This window comes from Eumetopias jubatus, unplaced genomic scaffold (genome assembly GCF_037043125.1).
Source record: "Eumetopias jubatus isolate StellerSeaLion01/CBP00866 unplaced genomic scaffold, mEumJub1_p1.0 scaffold_8, whole genome shotgun sequence".
Lineage (NCBI taxonomy): Eukaryota > Metazoa > Chordata > Mammalia > Carnivora > Otariidae > Eumetopias > Eumetopias jubatus.
The window spans coordinates 10,605,762-10,625,801 of record NW_028274814.1 but is presented as its reverse complement, the minus strand read 5'-3'; the positions used below and the strand labels follow the sequence as shown (position 1 = coordinate 10,625,801).

The 20,040-nt window shown below is 38.0% G+C and overlaps 1 protein-coding gene across 8 annotated transcripts in view; it reads right to left on the bottom strand.

Moving 5' to 3' along the window:
- The window catches only part of ABI1 (abl interactor 1), a 128,196-nt gene that overhangs the window by 53,946 nt on the left and 54,210 nt on the right, over positions 1 to 20,040 (bottom strand). For all 8 annotated transcript variants that reach the window (XM_088025786.1, XM_088025785.1, XM_088025784.1 and 5 more), the window contains exon 2: positions 17,317 to 17,484. In XM_088025786.1, coding sequence (XP_087881912.1) covers positions 17,317 to 17,484 — 168 coding nt within the window. The remainder of the gene's footprint in view (positions 1 to 17,316; positions 17,485 to 20,040) is intronic.

Sequence of the window (20,040 nt, the reverse complement as noted above, 5' to 3'; positions counted from 1 at the left end):
TTATTTGTTCTGTACTTGCAACTTTTCTGTAAATTGAAAATTCTTCCCGATTTTTTAATTTTTAAAAAATTTTTTTTTAAATAAACTCTACCCCCCAACATGGGACTCAAACTCCCGACCCCAAGATCGAGAGTTTCACACTCTACCTACTGAGCCAGGCAGGTACCACCCACCCCCCACAAATGTTTTAAATAATCTTTATTGCTCAGTCATAAAAATGAGAATAGGATTTTTTTTTTTTTTTTTTTAGTTCACTGATTCAGAGGTATTTAGTGATGAGTGTTCCACTAATTTATGAAGGAGCAGAACCAAGTAATATTCCTCTAAAAAGAGGATATACTGATTTTTTTCATCAATGAAACTTAAAAAGGGGATGACCCCATACCAAACTGACAAATTCTAATGGCCCTAAATTATCTTCATAATACTCCTCTAAAGAAATTCTATGACCTTCCAGTCTAATTTCCTTTGCTGTATAAATGGATATATATATATATATATATATGCTAGGCACTGAGAATATGGTAACGATCATCACAGACCCCTATGGAAGGCAGAAACTGAATAACAGGACAAATAACTATATAATTCTAATGATAAATGCTATGAAGGGAAGTATAGGATGCTATACAAATAGTTAACTTGAGTAATATATGTGCAGGTGGAGGCAGGACAGAAAGGGGCAGTAGGGAAAAACCACCCTTTAAGAATATCTAGAGTAGGGCGCCTGGGTGGCTCAGCTGGTTGAGTGTCTGCCTTCGGCTCAGGTCATGATCCTAGGGTCCTGGGATGGAGTCCCACGTTGGCCTCCCTGCTCAGTGGGGGGCCTGCTTCTCCCTCTCCCTCTGCCTACTTATTCTATCTGTCAAATACATAAATAAATAATCTTTAAAAAATAAAAAAATAAATGCTGTGTATCCTAGGCAACAAACTTTAAAAAAAAAAAAGTATCTAGAGTAAGACCTCGAGGATGAGTGCGAGTTGGTTAGGTGAAACACATCGGTAACAATGCATGCCAGGACACTGACATGGCAGAGAGCATTTAGTATCCCTGGAACTTAAAAGTCCATGAAGGGCTAGTACTAAGGGATGAGGCTGGGGGGAAAAAAAGGCAGGGCCAAGCCTTTAAAGATCCTTAAATGCCACTACAAAGATATTAAGAATGTCATGGATTTTTCACACCTTTTTTATTGTTCATTCCTAACTTCAAGTCACCTTATACAAAGAAGCTCAATATGTAATATAAACAAAAGTAGCAATGTCTTGTCTAAAGAGGAAATAGGGTATTTCAGAACTACATGAGCTGAGCCTATTTACCTCAGTTAAGGGCAAAGGCAGAAACAGGAAATTACTGAAAAGAAAACATTATCAAAATAATATATGCTGGGGGGGAGCCTGGGTGGCTCAGTCGTTAAGCATCTGCCTTCGGCTCAGGTCATGATCCCAGGGTCCTGAGATCGAGTCCCACATCGGGCTCCCTGCTCCTCGGGAAGCCTGCTTCTCCCTCTCCCACTCCCCCTACTTGTGTTCCCTCTCTCGCTGTGTCTCTCTCTGTCAAATAAATAAAATCTTTAAAAAAAATTATATATATATATATATATATATATGCTGGGTTATATTAGACAGACCTCCCATCAGAATCTGATTAAATAATCCAATTAGAATAATTCAAAAAGCATTTACATACAAAGGAACTAAACACAAGGAATCATGAGGGATAGGGGAATGCAACAAAAGGTACAGGAACTAGAAGCAGCAGGAGCTGTACCCCTAAATCGAAAAGGATGAGGGGCAGGAGAGATAACGAGAATTTGGAAGAGAAAGTGACATAGAGAAGGCTACCTTGAAGGGAGTAATGATTTGTCTTGGGACACAGCCAACCCACAGGGAACAAACCAGGGAAGTAAATATTCTGAGCTTACCTTCCTTACTGCTTCCTATCTTCCTTTGTTCCACACTGGCTGCACCCACTCCAAAGCCCGAAGTCACAGATGCCCATACTCCATACAGGTAAGCCTCCCAGAGTAAAGACCAAGGCGGGAAGGGAGTAGATTAGGAAGATCAAACAGAAGTTACCTGTCATGTAGAACTATGCGCAGAGGTATTAGGAAAGATCAAACCTAGCCTTCTGGAACAACAGCAACAAAAAAAAAGGGTTTCCCTGAGCAGGAACAATTAACCTGAAGCTTAATGAATGAGGAGGAGTTAGCAGACAGAGGAAGAAGGGGAGAAAGACATTCCAAGCAAAGGGACTAGCCACTATAAAGGTATATTGCTACAAGACTAAATCAATTAGGATGTCTGAAGCACAAAGAAAGGGGCAAGAAAGGGAAAGGAATGAAGCTAGAGAGGCAAGGAGAGGCAAGATCATGCTTGCATCAATACCATACTAACAAACTAGCCTTTATCCTGAAGGGAGAGTTTAAGGATTGACATGGTATCATCTAACAGAGATGGGTGTGGGTTTTATTAAAAGTAACAGACACCGATTTTTTTTTTTTTTTTTTTTTAATGCTAGAAGTAAACTCTCTTATTTCTTGGTTGAATAGCTCTTGCCTGGCTGGTCACTTCTCAAGACTGCAAGGCAGAGTAGGAGTATGGAGAAGAATGTAAACACTACTAATACCTAATTACATGTTCTAAGTCACTTCAGCCTTTTTTTTTTTTTTGGTAATTCTCCACACTTTGACTTTTTCAGGCAACAGGAAGACAAAAACATTGTTAGTGACCGCATTAAATAATTTATTTAAGGGGCACCTGGGTGGCTCAGAAGGTTAAGCGACTAACTCTTGATTTTGGCTCCAGTCATGATCTCAGGGTCATGAGATCAAGTTCCACACTGGGCTCTGCACTAAAGCACAGAGTCAGCTTGAGATGCTCTCTCTCTCTCCCTCTGCCCCTCCCCCTGCTTGTGCTCGTTCTCTCTATATATAAACAAATAAAATTTAAAAATAATAACAGGGACGCCTGGGTGGCTCAGTCGGTTAAACATCTGCCTTCAGCTCAGGTTGTGATCCCAGGGTCCTGGTATCGAGCCCTACACTGGGCTCCCTGCTCAGTGGGGAGTCTGCTTCTCCCTCTGCCTGCTGTTCCCCCTGCTTGTGCTCTGTCAAATAAATAAAATCTGAAAATAATAATAATAATAATTTATTTAAGATTCTGAACCAACGGCACCTGGGTGGCTCAGCTGGTTAAGCGACTGCCTTCGGCTCAGGTCATGATCCTGGAGTCCTGGGATCAAGTCCCGCATCAGGCTCCCTGCTCAGCAGGGAGTCTGCTTCTCCCTCTGACCCTCTTCCCTCTCGTGCTCTCTATCTCTCATTCTCTCTCTCAAATAAATAAATAAAATCTTAAAAAAAAAAAAAAGATTCTGAACCAAAGGACTGATAATTCAAAATTTACACTAGGGTATATTTGTGTTGCTCTGAAATGGAGAACTACTGCTTTTAAGATTTTATTTTTAAATAATCTCTACACCTAACATGGGGCTCAAATTTACAACCCTGAGATCAAGAGTCACATGCTCTACCAACTGAGCCAGTCAGGCACCCTGAAATGGAGACCTTTTTAAATACAACACTGACACTCCACCCTACCTGCAAAGGACTATACATTTTCAGAAGTGCCACACTGATAACTCAAAGATTTGAGGATCTACTCCTTGCCAGCCCTATGGGAGACACAAGGGATACAGTGATACACAAAATAGATAAGGTTCCTGTCATCATTATACTTACCTATAATAGAAGGAGCATTTATAAGTAAATATACAAATAAACATAATTACAAATTTGTTATATGCTACAAATAAAAGCAACAAGGATGAGGTTTAAATGAAATATGCTATTAGATTTAGAAGATACTGCTGCTCATTGCAAAAGCGACAGAGACAAAAAATCAAATCACAGTGGATTGAGACACATACATGTTTGGAGGAAAAAGACGCCATGAGATGAGAGATTCAAGATCTTGAGCTAGGAACTGTCAAGAGAAAAGATAGTATCTTGAGGGTATGGTAAGGAAAGCCTTTTTACCATGGGAAAAAACAAACATGCTTGCATGTTGATTAGAAGGGGGAGTACAAGAGTAGTTGCATATAAGAGAAAAAACGGATGATAGATATAATGACTAATAATACCAACATTTTATATACAAGTGTTAGGCTAAATGCTTTATGTAAAATTCTTTATTTAATCTGTAAAGTCAGCACAACTGTCCCAATATGAATAATGAGAAAACTACACTCAAAGTTAAGTTAGGTAATCTGAACACATTATACAGTGGCAGAATTAAGATTCAAACCCAGGTCTTTATGACTCCAAAGCACACCATACCACATGGCTTTATCACTTTTGAAATCATTTTTTTTCTCAAATCACTTTTTTAAATTTTTTAAGTAATCTCTACGTCTAATGTGGGGCTCGAACTCACAACCCCAAGATCAAGAGTCACATGCTCTACTGACTGAGCCAGCCAGGCAGCCCTCAAACCACTTCCTAACTGCCAGTTACTATGCACTGAGGAGCAGAGATGAATGAAACATGCTCCTTCTTTCAAGAGTGACAAACGGGAGACAGACATCTATACCTCAAGTCACTGACAAAAGTAGGAACACGTTAGATGGCACAGCACAAAGAGGCACCAGGTCTACCCTGAGCTGATCAGTGAAGACTTCAGATGGTGCTTGTTAAGCAGAAGAGAGACACAACAGTTAATTCCAAGTAAGACAAACAGATTATGGAAAAGCAAAGAGGCACACATGCTGTGTTTGGAACACCTCAAGAAGTTGAATACGGCAGGAATGCGTTGAGAGGTGGAAAAGACCAGATCGAAGAACCTTTTATGCCATGCTGTGGAATCTAAAGTTGAAACTACAGGAAGTGAAAACCCATTTCCAGGATCTGAAACAGGATCAGGCTACTATGAAGACTCAGAAACCAATTAGGAGGTTTGAGCTGTAGCCTGGTGAACGGCTTACAGACAACCATAAGAACTTAAGATCTGGAAGGAGACTCCCAAACTAGCTATACAGAATCAAGCTAGAAGGAGGGGTTCCAAAGTCTATTTCAGAAAAAAGGTAGTCCTTACTCTAAGTGAGAAGAGAACAGTCCCGTGTTAATTAGGACAGAACGAAAAAGTGGTTGAGACCAAACTGTGTGATAAATAGGGAGGAGACTGGAGGATTGCTTCCTCAACACCACAAACAGACTATCTGAGGCATAAGATGGGCTTGGATGATTCTTTTCTCCAAAAAGCATACTGAACAGAGGCAGGATAAGCCTGCTGTTTACCATGAAAGCAAAGAAGAGAGTCTCGAATTTCCAAAAAACACGTCTCCCTTTTGCTGCAGGGGCTTAATCACATCAGTCAGCCATCTGACAACAGCTCAGGAAGACCGATAAACTCTTTTTCTGCTAAGCATGTTGCTCAATTCAGGAGCTGTACAGCTCTAGCACTAAGCAGATATGAGAAGCAAAAAAGAAGCAAGAGGATACTATCTACGCTCCTAATATAACACAAGCCATTATTCAGCCTCATCAATGAAACCAAATCAAAGGGAAATGAAGTATAATTTAGAACTTCAGATTTACTTTTCCAAGCTGACCTCCAGGTACATGCCCCATTCCAAACATTCCACTGCACATCCGTGTCACCCTGAATAAGACATCTGTGTCAGTGTCTGATGCCATTACCTCAGACTGGAATGCATTTGCACTCCATGTCTCGCAATAAATGCACAGACTACCACAGATGCCACCCAAACTATATGCCCACAGGATTTTTTACTCTATTAAAATGTTTATTAAATACTTCCATGTACTGTATTTAATAGTAGTGTACATACCAACTCTCCCAAGTGAAACTTTTTAACAAACATTCACTAAATGCTTGGTCAATGACCGGTTTAGTGCTCGGTTCTAGAATTTTAAAAACTGAAATGTATAATACAATCTGCTACCTTTCAAAAGCTCCCCAACTACACTGAAAACATAATGCCAACAGTAAATGCAGCAACTGGTATGTGTTTAAAGTACTAGGGGAGTGCAGGTAACATCAATGCATGCTGTAAGACTAGTTCACTCCATCTTCATTCTACCCTTTCCACCCCATCCTGAGAGTACCTTCTTGCTCTACAGAAGCCAAAAAGCCAAAACCAACATTGTTCATTTGTTCTCACAGCTGGGCTTCTGGATGTAATTTCAGACCTGTCAATGATAACACTTTCATGGGATACAGAAATTAAAAGTGAGATGGAGATCTCTTACTACCCCTTTACATTACTCTCTATTGGCAAACAAGTTGAGATATGAGATTTTTTTCAAAGTGGTGCTCCAGTATCCATTCTCTAATTCTTTGGGTGTTGAGAAGCAATTGCAGTGGAGGCAAGACTGGACTCCAAATTCCAATTCCCAGTCATCAGCTGCAAGTGTCAAGAGTTAGTTGAGGCAGCAAAAAGTGACGAAAGCTTTCTAATTCTTAATTGGAATCCATGAATCAAATTCTTAAAGTCAGTAATTACAATGGCACCATCACAGATTACAGCTTCCCTAGTAGGCCAGTTCTTAGAATTCTGGGAATTATTAACGAAGACCTAATCTTACAGGGCAAGAGACTATCAAACTGTAGGTCAGACCTTAGAACACATGAGAAAAAATACTGCTGAATGAAACTAGAATCAGTACCTTGAAATTCCCTTTAACTATAAAAAGTTTTAAGTCCCTGAATTCAGAGCTGACTAAATAATGAAACAGTTATTTGTCTAACACTCGTAAGAGTTGAGCTCTACTGACTGCCTTTTATCTTGAGTTCTGGTCATATTTCCCATTTCTTCATAGGCCCAATAATGATAGCTATCCTGTACATGCTAACTGATACCTTGCAGAAAGTCAAAATCCTGTTATAGTCCTCTGAAAAGTACTGCTAATAAACTTAGCTGGACTTGAACTCCAAACGGTCTCCTCTAAGATGGACAGCAGCTAAGACTTCTGTTTCAGTTCTTTCACCCTTGGCTAGCTTGCTTGCATTTCATTCCACACATGCATAGTTCAGGGTCAGCCTATGGTACTGGTAAACTTTTACTGCAAAATTGGGAGCTCTAGAATAGAAACTAAATACACAGCTTTGCCTTTATTCTCAATAGCCTAAAAATAATTAATTTTTCTAGTCCTCTAAGGTTAATGGCACAAGTCTCTTTCAATCTTCATTCATTCAGAAGTGGATGGTGGGTTGGTGTGTATGTGCGTGTTAGAAGGTGACTAGAATATGGAAAGGCTTAGGTGTCTGAATTTCATAGATCAGTAAATTAAAAAGAAGAAAAGAGACAAAATGAAAGACAAAAAAAAAAAAGACAAAATGGAGGAAAAAGGGAAGAAGAAAAAGTATTGTTACTGATTTTATTGGCCAGTAACAACATTTTAAAAACAAAAATACTGGGGCGCCTGGGTGGCTCAGATGGTTGAGCATCTGCCTTCGGCTCAGGTCATGATCCCAGGCTCCTGTCAGCCTCGGCGGGGAGCCTGCTTCTCCCTTTCCTTCTGCCTCTCCCCCTGCTCGAGCTCTCTATCTCTGTGTCTCAAATGAATAAATAAAATCTTAAAAAAAAAAAAAAATACTACCATCAACTATCATTTAAATAAATTTTAAAAATCTTAGAAACCTTACTTGACATTCTGCCAACTTATAATATACATGAACACTAGATTTACCTTCCTTTTCTTTCTTCACAAACCAGAAACAATTGTGAGGGGTAAAAAAACCAGTATTTGTCCTGGAACAACACCTAGGCATAAAAAGTCTATAAATAAGACCATTCTGGGGTTGTTGTAGTGCTAAATGTAGATGCAGAAAGGAAGGAAAGGAGAATATTGAAAATTCAAAGATTTGATATCCATCTTTTCCAAATCAATCTTATTACTGCCAACCCCAATCAAATCTACCCTAAAAAGTGAAAGCCAGGAGAAGAAACATGTTTTGAGGTTATTCACCCAAGTCTGCAGTTCTCAGAGATTCTTTTATGCATAGAAAACCTGCAAATTCTGTCATGGGGGGGCAGGAAGGAGTGGGATTACCTACAGTCTACCCATATATGTAAAAGAAAGCACATATATTAGAAAATTTTCTATTATATGATTAAAACAGGAAATTTCAGTTATCTAAAATGCTAAATATTCTTCTATAGAATTACCAATTTGAGAAATCTATAAATATACTACACCTTAAGCATCAGTATATGAAAAGTAGTTTTAAGAAACATCTTATAAATTACATCTTTTGATCTAGTGTTCTATGGCAGTAAAAACTGCTTATAAAACAAACTGACAAAGCAATCCTTCAACATGAGGTTTATATAAACTTCAATATGAACAGAATTAAATAACAGATTCAACCATGAAACAAATACATCATTAACTCTTGGTTCTTACTAACTTATTTTGGGCCATAAACCCTCAAATTTGATAGCTATTATATAATAAGGAATTTGACTGGCCTTTGTCCCTGTTCCTGGGAGGGAGTTTATAATCCCTGGAATTTCCCCAATGATAGGGGTATCTTTGTTTATGCTAACAAGATGGCTCAGTATGGGGGCTGGTCACCAGAAAGACCAACCATGTGACTAGTGCTGAGGCTTTGAGTCAGTCCAGCTTCTGAGTAGGGAAGGAGGGTTGGGGATGGAGTTCTGTCACATGGCCAATGATTCAATCAATCATGCCTACATGTGAAACAAACTCTGGACACCAAAGCTCAGTAGAGCTTCCTGGTTGATGAACAACACACTGATGTGCCGGGAGGGTGATGTGCCCTGATTCCACAGGAAGAGGGTACAGAAGCTCTATGTTTTTACCCTGTGTCTCTTCATTTGGCTGGTCCCAATGTGTTTGCTTTAAAATAAAACTGTAACCATAAGAATAGTATCTCCCTGAATTCTGAGTCATTCTAATAATTCTCACACCTCAGGGGCGTTGTAAGACACCCCCCACCACCCCCCACCCTGCTCAAGATCTGTGACCAGTTGGTCAAAAGTGTGGATAGACCGGGGATCCAACTTGCCACTGGCATCCGAAATGGGAGCAGTCATGACTCTGGGTGGTTAATGTCAGCATAGCAATGCAATATACCAAGTGATGCCAGAATACTAAACCTCTAAAGGAGCTTCCTCCAACATTTCTTATACAAGCTAACTTCTCTACATTGAGATATAGAAGGAATGAAGTCATAAAACTTGTAGAATTTGTATCATCATGTAATCACATCATGCAAGCCCCATTCCTTACAATTTCTGGCTCAGCAAATCAACCTCAAGAAAAATTATCTTAAAAAAAAAAAGTTATTATAAGTAGTTGGGAGAGAATGGTATCAAATCCCACAAAGCTTTTTAAAATTTTTTGAAACAGAAGTTTATATAACACTACATGAAGGATCAGTAAACTTTTTCTCAACAGAGCCAGAGTGTAAATATTTTAGGCTTTACAGGCCATATGGTGTCTGTCATAACTACTCAACCATGTTATTGCAGAAGTGAAAACAGCCATAGCAACATGTAAACAAAAAAATGCTGCTATGTTCCAATAAAACTTTATTTTTCAAAAATGAGAGGAGGACTGAATTTAGCCCACATGGATCACCATTTACTGATCCCTGCAATAAATTATTTATTCAAATAAACATTCAAATTCATGGAAATCATTCGATGGCATGAAGCTCTAGTGTCATACCAATAATTAACAGTCTTGAGAGACAAGGTTAATACATTTTCTTAGAAAAAAAAAACAAACATGATTTATAGTAAAATACATACACATATTAATGATACAAGTTATATGTTTATATGTTACAAAGCGAATGATGTTGTTACAAATCATGATACAAATATATATATATATATATGAAGAATATAATGGGAAGTAGAGGACCAAAGCTATACCAGAAATCTTTGTTATACTTTAGAGTATTTTTATTTAACTTCAAACTTTTCATATAATGTCTAAAACATACTAAATTCAAAAATTCCTTAAACTCACATGGAAGCACATATTAAGTACCAGGCACTGTGCTAGGTGCTATAAGAGTCCCTGGCAGAATAACTAATTTTGAAACAAATGTTTATCCATACAGTAATTAAAAGAATTTTATTTTACGTAACAGTAAGACAAAGTCTAGTGCCAAGACAAGGTTTAGTCCCTCAACTCCTACAAATAAACATTTATATGTTCTGTGCCATGTTACTATAGCTTGTTCCTCTATAAATCTATCTTGTTAATAACTAGTATTAAAGGAAGAATGCCTCATTAATTTCAATTAATAAAAGGTGTCCTCCCTCTGAAAAGGTGAAGAAATTTGCCCTAAAACATTCGATTGTTGCATCTTAATATGTACAAGAAAAAATGGAAGAAAGTTAGCAACTTGTTAGATTGTGTATCAGTCTTAAAATAACAAAGGTGAAGATAAAAAATACTATTTCGTAACAGAACTTTGGCAGGAAGCTTGAGGAGTTTCTCATGTTTTCCTCATGATTTTAAGATACACAATTTTAATCCATATCACGAAAATGACAAGTACCAATCTACCAAAGATTTACACAAATATAAAGTCATACCACACTTAGAACTGATTTGTTGTATCATGTATATTAGTTTTCTAATGTTGCTGTAACAAACTACTACAAACTTAGTGGCTTAAAACAACAGAAATTTATTTTTATTTTTAAGGTTTTATTTATTTATTTGACAGGGAGAGAGGGAACACAAGCAGGGGGAGTGGGAGAGGGAGAAGCAGGCTTCCCACGGAGTAGGGAGCCTGATGCGGGGCTCGATCCCAGGACGCTGGGATCATGACCTGAACCGAAGGCAGATGCTTAAGGACTGAGCCACCCAGGAGCCCCAACAACAGAAATTTATTCGATTACAGTTCTAGAGGCTAGAAATCGAAACTGAATTTTATAGAACTAAATCAAAGTGTCAAAAGGGCCACATTCCCTTGGAAGGTTTCAAGGGAGAACATTTTTCCTCGCTTCTTCCAGCTTCTGGCATTCCTGGGCTTGTCACCATATCATTCTAATAATCTCTGTTCTTATATAACCATTTTGATTTCTGCTCTTCTGTGTCAAATTATCTTCTGCCCCCCCCTTTTTTTTTTAAAGAGAGAGGGTGAGCCCAAGCGTGGTGGGGACAGGAGGGCGGTGTCAGAGGGAGAGGGAGAAAGAAAATCCCAAGTGCAGAGCTCAATGGAAGCTTGATCTCATGAGCGAGATCATGACCCAAGCTGAAATCAAGAGTCCGGCACCCAACCGAGCCACATGCAGGCACCCTCTCTCTCCCTCTTATAAGGACATTTGTGATTACATTTATAGCATACCTGGATAATCCAGGATAATCTCCCCAGCTCAAGATCTTTAATTTACATCTTCAAAGTCCTCTCTGTCATATAAAGTAATGTATTTCCAGGGAGTAAGATTTGGATACCTTTGGGAACCATTACTCAGCCTAGTACCATGTGGTTCATCTTAGAAATGTCAGATGCACATATAAATCTATTAGAATTCTGAATAGGGCAGTTAATATATTTTCTTCATGGTAAATCAGCCAATCAAATGAGTATTACTGAATGCTCCTAGCCACTGGGTGTTAACATATCATGCCTTCTCATTTATTTCTTATTTTTTACTTTTATTTTCATGCCTTCTCATTTTAAATGACAACAATCTGCACTGTTATCTTTCCACCTATTAGTTCAAGTTCTGATGAAGTTTATAATCCATAATAGCTAACAAAAAGTATAGAGGTGATAGTGCTAAAGATGACATACCAGTACTAGATGAGTTTGCCAGAGCTGTATACTGTAAGTGTGTGGCATTAAGTTTTTGATTGGTGAGGCATCCATTCCAAACACATCCATCGCAAATAAACATATTACTAGCTATACTGCATAGCTACTAGCAAAACTACTAGATAAGAAACCAGGTTACCCCTATCCATGAAGTTCTTCTTGCAGAAAGCTTTCAGTAACCTAGGTAACTAACTGTTTGTGACTCCACTTTTTCCTTCTGCACTCTAATTCCCACTCTTACACTTTAAATTCACCAACAGACTGAACCCACAAAACCCTAGCACACCCCACCCTCAGACCCTACACCAGACTCATGCTCCCTTCCCTCTCTCTCTACCTGCAACCTTGATGTATAGCCCTTATGTGGCCCTGGAGAGTGTCATTTACTCTTCAAGACCTGTAAATAATAAATCTTGTTTTTTTAAAGTTCCCTATTGGTTTTAGGAGGTGATCTTGAATCATTAAGAACCATGAGAGCTAGTCAAGCCAAAACAATGGGCCCCCGTGGCAGTAGGGGGCAAGTCTGTGGGGCTTGCTATGAGCAAATACAGGCCTGGGTAAGAGACTAAGGCATTCTTGGCCAAGACCATCACAACAGGCTGCCATAACAAAATTCTACAGACTGGAAGGTTTAAACAACAGAAATTAATTTTCTCATGATTCTGGAGGCTAGAAATCTAAGATCAACATGTCAGCAGAATTCTAAGAGACTCTGTCCTTGGCTTGTAAAAGGCCCTCTTCTCTCTGTCTTCACATTGGTCTTTCTTCTGTGTCTATGTCCTAATCTTCTCCTCTTATCAGGACACCAATCAGGGGCGTCTGGGTGGCTCAGTCGGTTGAGCGTCCAACTCTTGGTTTCTGCTCAGGTTGTGATCTCATGGTCTCGGGAACAAGCCCTGTGTTGGGCTCCCCAACTCAGTGCAGTCGGCTTCAGATTCTCTCTCCTTCTACCCCTCTCTCCACTCACTCACACTTTACTAATAAGTAAAACTGTAAAAATAAATAAATAAAGATACTGGATAAGGGCCCATCCAGTGATCCCATTCTAACTTAATTACCTCTTTAAAAACCCTATCTCCAATTTATTATAAATTGTTTTATAACCCAGAATATAGTCTCTCTTGGTAAATGTTTTGTGTGCACTTGAGAAGAATGTATATTTTGTTGCAGTTGGATGGAATGTTCTGTAAATCTCATCAGGTCAAGTTGACTGATAATATTGTTCAAAAATTACCTCTTTAAAAACCCTATCTAGGGGCGCCTGGGTGGCTCAGTTGGTTAAGCGACTGCCTTCGGCTCAGGTCATGATCCCGGAGTCCTGGGATCGAGTCCCACATCGGGCTCCCGGCTCAGCGGGGAGCCTGCTTCTCCCTCTGACCCTCTCCCCTCTCATGCTGTTTCTCTCTCTCTCTCTCTCTCTCTCTCTCTCAAATAAATAAACAAATAAAATCTTTAAAAAAAAAAAAAACCCTATCTAGAACCTCACATTCTGAGGTACTAGAAATTAGGACTTCAACATATGAATTCTGGGGGAACACAATTCAGCTGATAACAAGTGCCAAAGAAGAGAAGCATGCTTAATCTTAAAACTCATGAAATATCTTTAAGAAACTGGCTGAGGAAACCTAAAATAAATACCAACAGACCATTAGGGATCAACAGAAGTCCTATGATATCATGGATAAGTTCACCAAAAATAACACTAAAGTCAGTAAGGGATGGAAGAAGAATTGTACAACAAAGAGCCAGAAAAAAGCTATAGGTGGAGTTATATTACAAATTTGGGAGATTTTTTCCTAAATGGAAGCATGACGACCAGTATATGACACTGAGAATACATATCATAGACTAAACCATAATAACCCCACAATGCAGTGGTTCTCCAACTATAGTCCAAGACTCCCAGGGTCGCCAACATCCTGCCTTTTCTAACTATATATCTGTATGAAGCCAGACTTTCTTCATATATTTCAACCAAAACAACAAATCACAACAGATTAAATGCAAAAACAGGTATGAGAATCCAGTTACCTTTATTAAACAAAACATTAAAAAGATTTGCAGAAATGTAAAAACAAGGCCACTCTTCTCACAAATTTTTTTGTTTTGGGTAAGAGTTATTTTTCATTTAAATGTTATTTGTATTAACATGTAATGGGTATGTTTATTATTAGATAAGTTAATAAGTACTTTAAGATTTATCAGTTTTAATTTTTGATATGATAAATACTGAAAGATCTACCCGTATAAACCAAAACCCTTGCATTCTCAATATTTAAGATGCTAAGTGCGCCTGAGAACAGAAAGTATGAGAATTCAGAGCACTGATCCAGTTAGCATCTCTACTGCAGGAACTTACTCCATCTCCGCAGTGCCTGGACAAACTACATCTGCCAAGCTAGTCAAACCTAGGTTTACCAATGATTAAAAAAAAGTATTTTCATAATGATAAATCCACCAATAGTACATTACAAACCTAAGCATTTACAGTATTATGTTAATAACATAGCTCCATTAAAAATGATAAAAATTCAAAGAGAAATAAAACATGTAAAAAACTAGAGTCAGAGATTACAACATACCTTCCTCAACGATTAATAAAAACAAGAAGACAGAAAATCAGCATGGATATAGAAGAACTGAACAATATTATCAACCAACTTGACCTGATGAGATTTACAGAACATTCCATCCAACTGCAACAAAATATACATTCTTCTCAAGTGCATACAAAACATTTACCAAGAGAGACCATATTCTGGGTTATAAAACAATTTATAATAAATTTAAAAGGAGTTGTATTATTTTCTTACTACTGCAGAATTAAATTAGAAATCAACAGCAGAGAGATCCTTTGAAAATCTTGAAATATTTCCAAATAACCCCTGGGCCAGAGAAGAAACCAAAAAGGGGAATTAGAAATTATTTCAAGCTGAATGAAAATGAAAGTACAACTTATCTAAATTTGAGATACAGATAACACACTATTTCAAGGGAAATTTATAGACCTAAAACACCTATATAAGAAAAGATAAAGGCTCTTAAAGACCTCAGCTTTTACTTTGAGTATAAAATAGGACTAAATTAATTCCAAGGAAAGGGAAAGGAGAAGAAATAATCAACTACAAAATAAAAGTCAACACAACAGAAAAGAGAAAAACAGTACAGAAAATTAATGAAACCAAAAGCTGAGGTCTTTTTTAGAAGATCAGTAAAATTGATAAAACTAGCCATACTAATCAGTTTAAAAAGACACCAATTAAGTATATCAAGAATGAGACATGTGACATCACTACAGATTCTACAAATATTAAAAGAATAAGGGAATGTTACTAACACCCTTATGCAAATAAATATAACAACACAGGTGAAAAGGCCAAATTCTTAGAAAAATACAAAGCTTACTCAAGAGGAAACAAATAAAGAGAACAGCCCCGAATCTACTAAAGACATCAAATATATAGTTAAAACATCATTGCCAAGAAAAATTCCAGGCCCAGATGGCTTCACTGGTTAATTCTACCAAATATTTAAAAGGTAGCAAGCAAGTATCAATTCAACAGACACTTTTCCATAGAAGTGAAGAGGAGGGAATACTATCCAACATATTTGTAAAGCCAGCATTATACTGACACCAAAACCAGACAAAGACATTACAGTAACTCTCAGGAGCACAGAAGCAAAAGTTCTTAACAAAATCTTAGCAAATGAAGTCGAACAATCTATGAAATGGAGACTACATCACAGTCACATGGAGTTTATCCCAGGAAGGCAAAGCTAGTTTAACATGTAAAAAAAAAAAAAAAAAAGATCATTTCAACACACACAGAAAAAGCATTTGACAAAATCCATCATCCACTCCTGGTAAGAACTCTCAGCAAACTGCACCTTTAGAAGGCAACTTCCTCAATCTCATAAAGCATATTTCTGAAGAACCTGTAATACACATAATAACTAAATGCTTTCTTACTAAAATAAAAAGACAACAATGTCCACTTTCACTAATCCTATTCAATATTTTCTTGAAGCATCAAACTACTGCAGTAAGGCAAAGGAAAAAAAAAAGGAAAAGAAAGGAAAGAAAAGGAGGAAGGATGGGAGAGGCGGAAGGGAGAGGGGAGGGAAGAGGGGAGGGAGGAGAGGAGAGGAAAGTGAAGAAATAAAGCTAAAACTGTATTTATATAATCTTCTATGTAGAAGATCCAATGAGATCTGTACAACAGTTACTGTAACTATTAAGTGACTTTAACAAGGATACAAAATAAGTATACAAATATCAACTGTATTTCTGTGCATACAAGCAAGAAATGAACAACCAAGCTACGGTTATAAAAAATACCATTTACAATAGCATAAAAATATGATATACTTTGGAATAAATCTGACAAAAGATGAGCAAGCCTTAAAATACTAAAACCTACAGAGCCACATGAAAAGATGCTCAACATCATTAATAATCACCAAGGAAACGGAAACTAAATCCCAAGTATTACAATGGCTAAGACACCTAACTGAATAACTAAAACTAAAAAGACTGACCATATCAAGTGCTGGTAGGGATGTGAGGCAACTTAAATTTTCATACAGTGCTGGTAGGTAGATGAAATGGTATAATCATTTTGGAAAATAATTCAGGTATAAATTTGGTTATAAAGGTAAAGAGACAACTACCATATAAACTATGTACCATTCCACTCAAGAGTATTTAATTTACCCAAGAGAAATAAAAACATATGGCCATATAATGACTTGTACACAAATGTTCATAGAAGCTTTGTCATAGGCAAAACCCAAAAACAATCCAGATGGTCATCAACATGTGAATGGATAAACAAAATATGGAACAATGGAGTAGTACTCAGCAATAAAAAAGGAGTAAAATTTTTTCACACAACAACATGGATGAATCTCAAAATAATTATGCTGAAAGAAGTCAGACAAAAAACACTATATATCATATAATTCTATTTATATAAAATTCTAGAAAATACAAACTAATCCATAGTGACAGGAAGTCTGAGAACAGGGGACAGAAAGGTAGGATAACAAAGAAGGATGAAAAAATTAGGAGGTGGAGGGTGTTCATGAACTTGAATGTGTTGATGGTCTCCAGTGTAGTATGCGTATTAAAATTTATAAAATTGTATGCTTTAATTATGTGCAATTTATTTTACCTCAAAAAAAGGCTTTAACAGTAGGATAACTTGTACTGGTTATACAACAATATGAATATACTTAATGCCAATGAACTATACACTAAAAAATGGTTAAAATGGTAAATTTTATGTTATGTATATTTTATCACAAAAATAAAAAATAAAAAAAAAGAAGAAGAAGAGTAGGTATACTGAACTCAAAGCTGAACCTAAAATAACTACACTCATTCAGATGAGTAAAAAATCTGTATTTCCAGGCAATCTACTTCTTTGACTATGCGGCTTCTATTCTGCCAGCTGATTAAATGTGAACGTAAAGCCTTTCACAAACTGTTACCTGTGAGATATGATTGATAGAAGACTCCATTCTCCGAAGCTGAGAGGCTTGGATATCCAGCAACTGGAGTACATTGTTGGCCAATGCATTTATTTGATAAGCAACACTAGCTAGGGATTGGGTTGTGTAGGCTTTGGTCTCTTCTAAAGCTTTTCTCTTGTCTGCAGCCTGAAAATAAGAAAAAAAAAAACAAACCCCAATACTTACTTAGGTTAATATTCATTAAACATATATTCTATTGAAAGGCAAAGTTATAATTATATTTTTTAATGGAAAGACCCAATTGAGTCGAAAAACTTACCACATAAGTCTGATGATAGTCTCAGGACCCTGGTGAGGCCATGGCAGAAATCCTATCTGCTAGGTGGGACCCACTGTCTCTTAAGTGGCCAATCCACTGAGGTCCACCAAAGAAGCTACCAAGTGACTGTCATCACAGGCATACATTACAGTTGGTTCTGAGTCACTAAAGCCCCTCAAACCACCAATTTATCACATTACATCTTTAGGACCTTATGCCAGCCCCAAGCTTCCAACCCACTGTTGAGAGTTTAGGAAACTACTCTGTAATACTGGTGCCTCAGCATCCACTTTGTGCAGCTAAGTGTCCTGCAGGGGTCTTCAATTGACACTACCTCCTCCCATAAGTGCATGCCCTGGATAACAGCAACAGCCCTCAGGGTCACAAGTAAATCTAAGTTCCAGATATGATTCCCCAAAACCCTACTGTGATAATCTCTCCTGTCTCCCAGCTCCTTCCCCTTTTGTGCCCCTTAGATAAGACTACCTTGGAGCTTATCAAAACCCTACTGTTTTTGGTTTGAACTGACCAATCCAGAATTAGCCTGGGAACCCCTGAGCACTGCACCTGAGGACCCTAATAAAGGCATGTACCCCAAGTCCTGCTACTCACTTCCTGCCTACATCCTGCACTGAACTCTCCCTGTGTCCCCTGGAGACATCATACTGTGTACCCCCAGGACCTATGAGTAATAAACTTCTCTATTCCACTTTCCCTTGCAGTCTTTTGTTGAACCTTGGCTCACCAACCAGAGGCTCTACTTAACAAATGTTAACAAAAAAATCCCAACACCTACCAACAATCATATAGATTAAATCCATCCGTCTTATATTCCTGTTTACATTAATCAACATCAGAATTCCAACCTCCCTGTTATCCATTATAACCATCTCTCATCTCCACAAAAACTGTGAATCTTATAAACCAAACCTTTACCCACCTGTTCTTCCCAAAGTGCTGTACGTAACTCAGAGTCAGGTGGTGAGAAAAGTTAAGAAGCAGAGTTCATAGCAAAGCTCAGGGCAAAGTTCAAAGACAAGTAATAAACTCTGTGTAGGGGGAGGGGGGCAACAAGGTAGATCACAAATAAAGAGTAAATATCATTAATATATAATCTAAAAATGAGAAACACCAAGAATCAATAAAAAATAGAGGTCTAACAGTTCACAAAAAAGGCAATACAACCATTTTTAAACATTTGAAAAGACATTCAACCTCATTCACTATAAAAAAAAAAACAAACGCAGGGGCACCTGGGTGGCTCAGTCGGTGTCTGCCTTCAGCTCAGGTCATGATCCCAGGGTCCTGAGATTGAGCCCTGCATCAGGGAGCTCCCTTAGCAGGGAGCCTGCTTCTCCCTCTCCCTCTGCTCCTCCCCCTGCTTGTGGTCTCTGTCTGTCCAATGAATAAATAAAATCTTTAAAAAAAAGAAAAGAAAAAAAAACGAAACGCAGGGGCACCTGGGTGGCTCATTGGTGGCTCATTGGTTAAGCCACCAATTCTTGTCCTGGGATCGTTGGGCTCTACACTCAGTGAGGAGTCAGCTTGAGGATTCTCGCCCGCTCCCCTCTCACACATGCTTGCTCGCTCTTTCTCTCTCTAAAATACATAAATAAATATCTTTTAAAAAAGAAAAGACTCCCTGATACATTGCTGGTCATAACAAGCAAAATTAGATACCAATTTATTTTCTGTCCCAGTAATCTCATTTTAGGAATCCTAAAATGCAGTTATTCATGATAGCACTATTTATGATAGTAAAAAACTGGAAACAACCCATATAATCATCAATAGAGGACTGAATAAATTATGGGCTCTATAAACAATGGAGTACTATACTGCTGAAATAAGGACTGTCATTATTACCACTACACCGTGATCTCCAGAATATTGCTGAGGTGAAAAATACAAGATGGGAAATAAATGTTTCTGGAATGCCACCATTTAAGAAATGGGTAAAGATATGAAAATATATGCTTGTATTTTTTAAGAAGGAAGAATAAACATTTTATTTTTTTAAGACTTATTTATTTATTTTAGAGAGAGATTCAGAGTGCACAAGGTAGGGGGGCAGAGGAAGAAGGAAAGCAGACTCCCTGCTGTGCATAGAACCCAACAGAGGGCTCAATCCCAGGACCCTGAGGTCATGATCTGAGCGGAAACCAAGAGTTGAATGTTTAACTGACTGAACCACCAGGCACGCCTAAACTGTAACACTTTAAAAAATAATTACATTTAGGGGAACCTAGGTGGCTCAGTCAGTTAAGCGTTCAGGTCAGGTCATGATCTCCTGGTCCTGGTATCAAGCCTCACATCGGGCTCCTGGCTCAACAGGGAGTCTGCTTCTCCTCCCTTGGCCCCTCCCCCTCACTCATGTGCTCTCTAATGGATAAAATCTTTTAAAAAAAATGAAAATTAAAAAA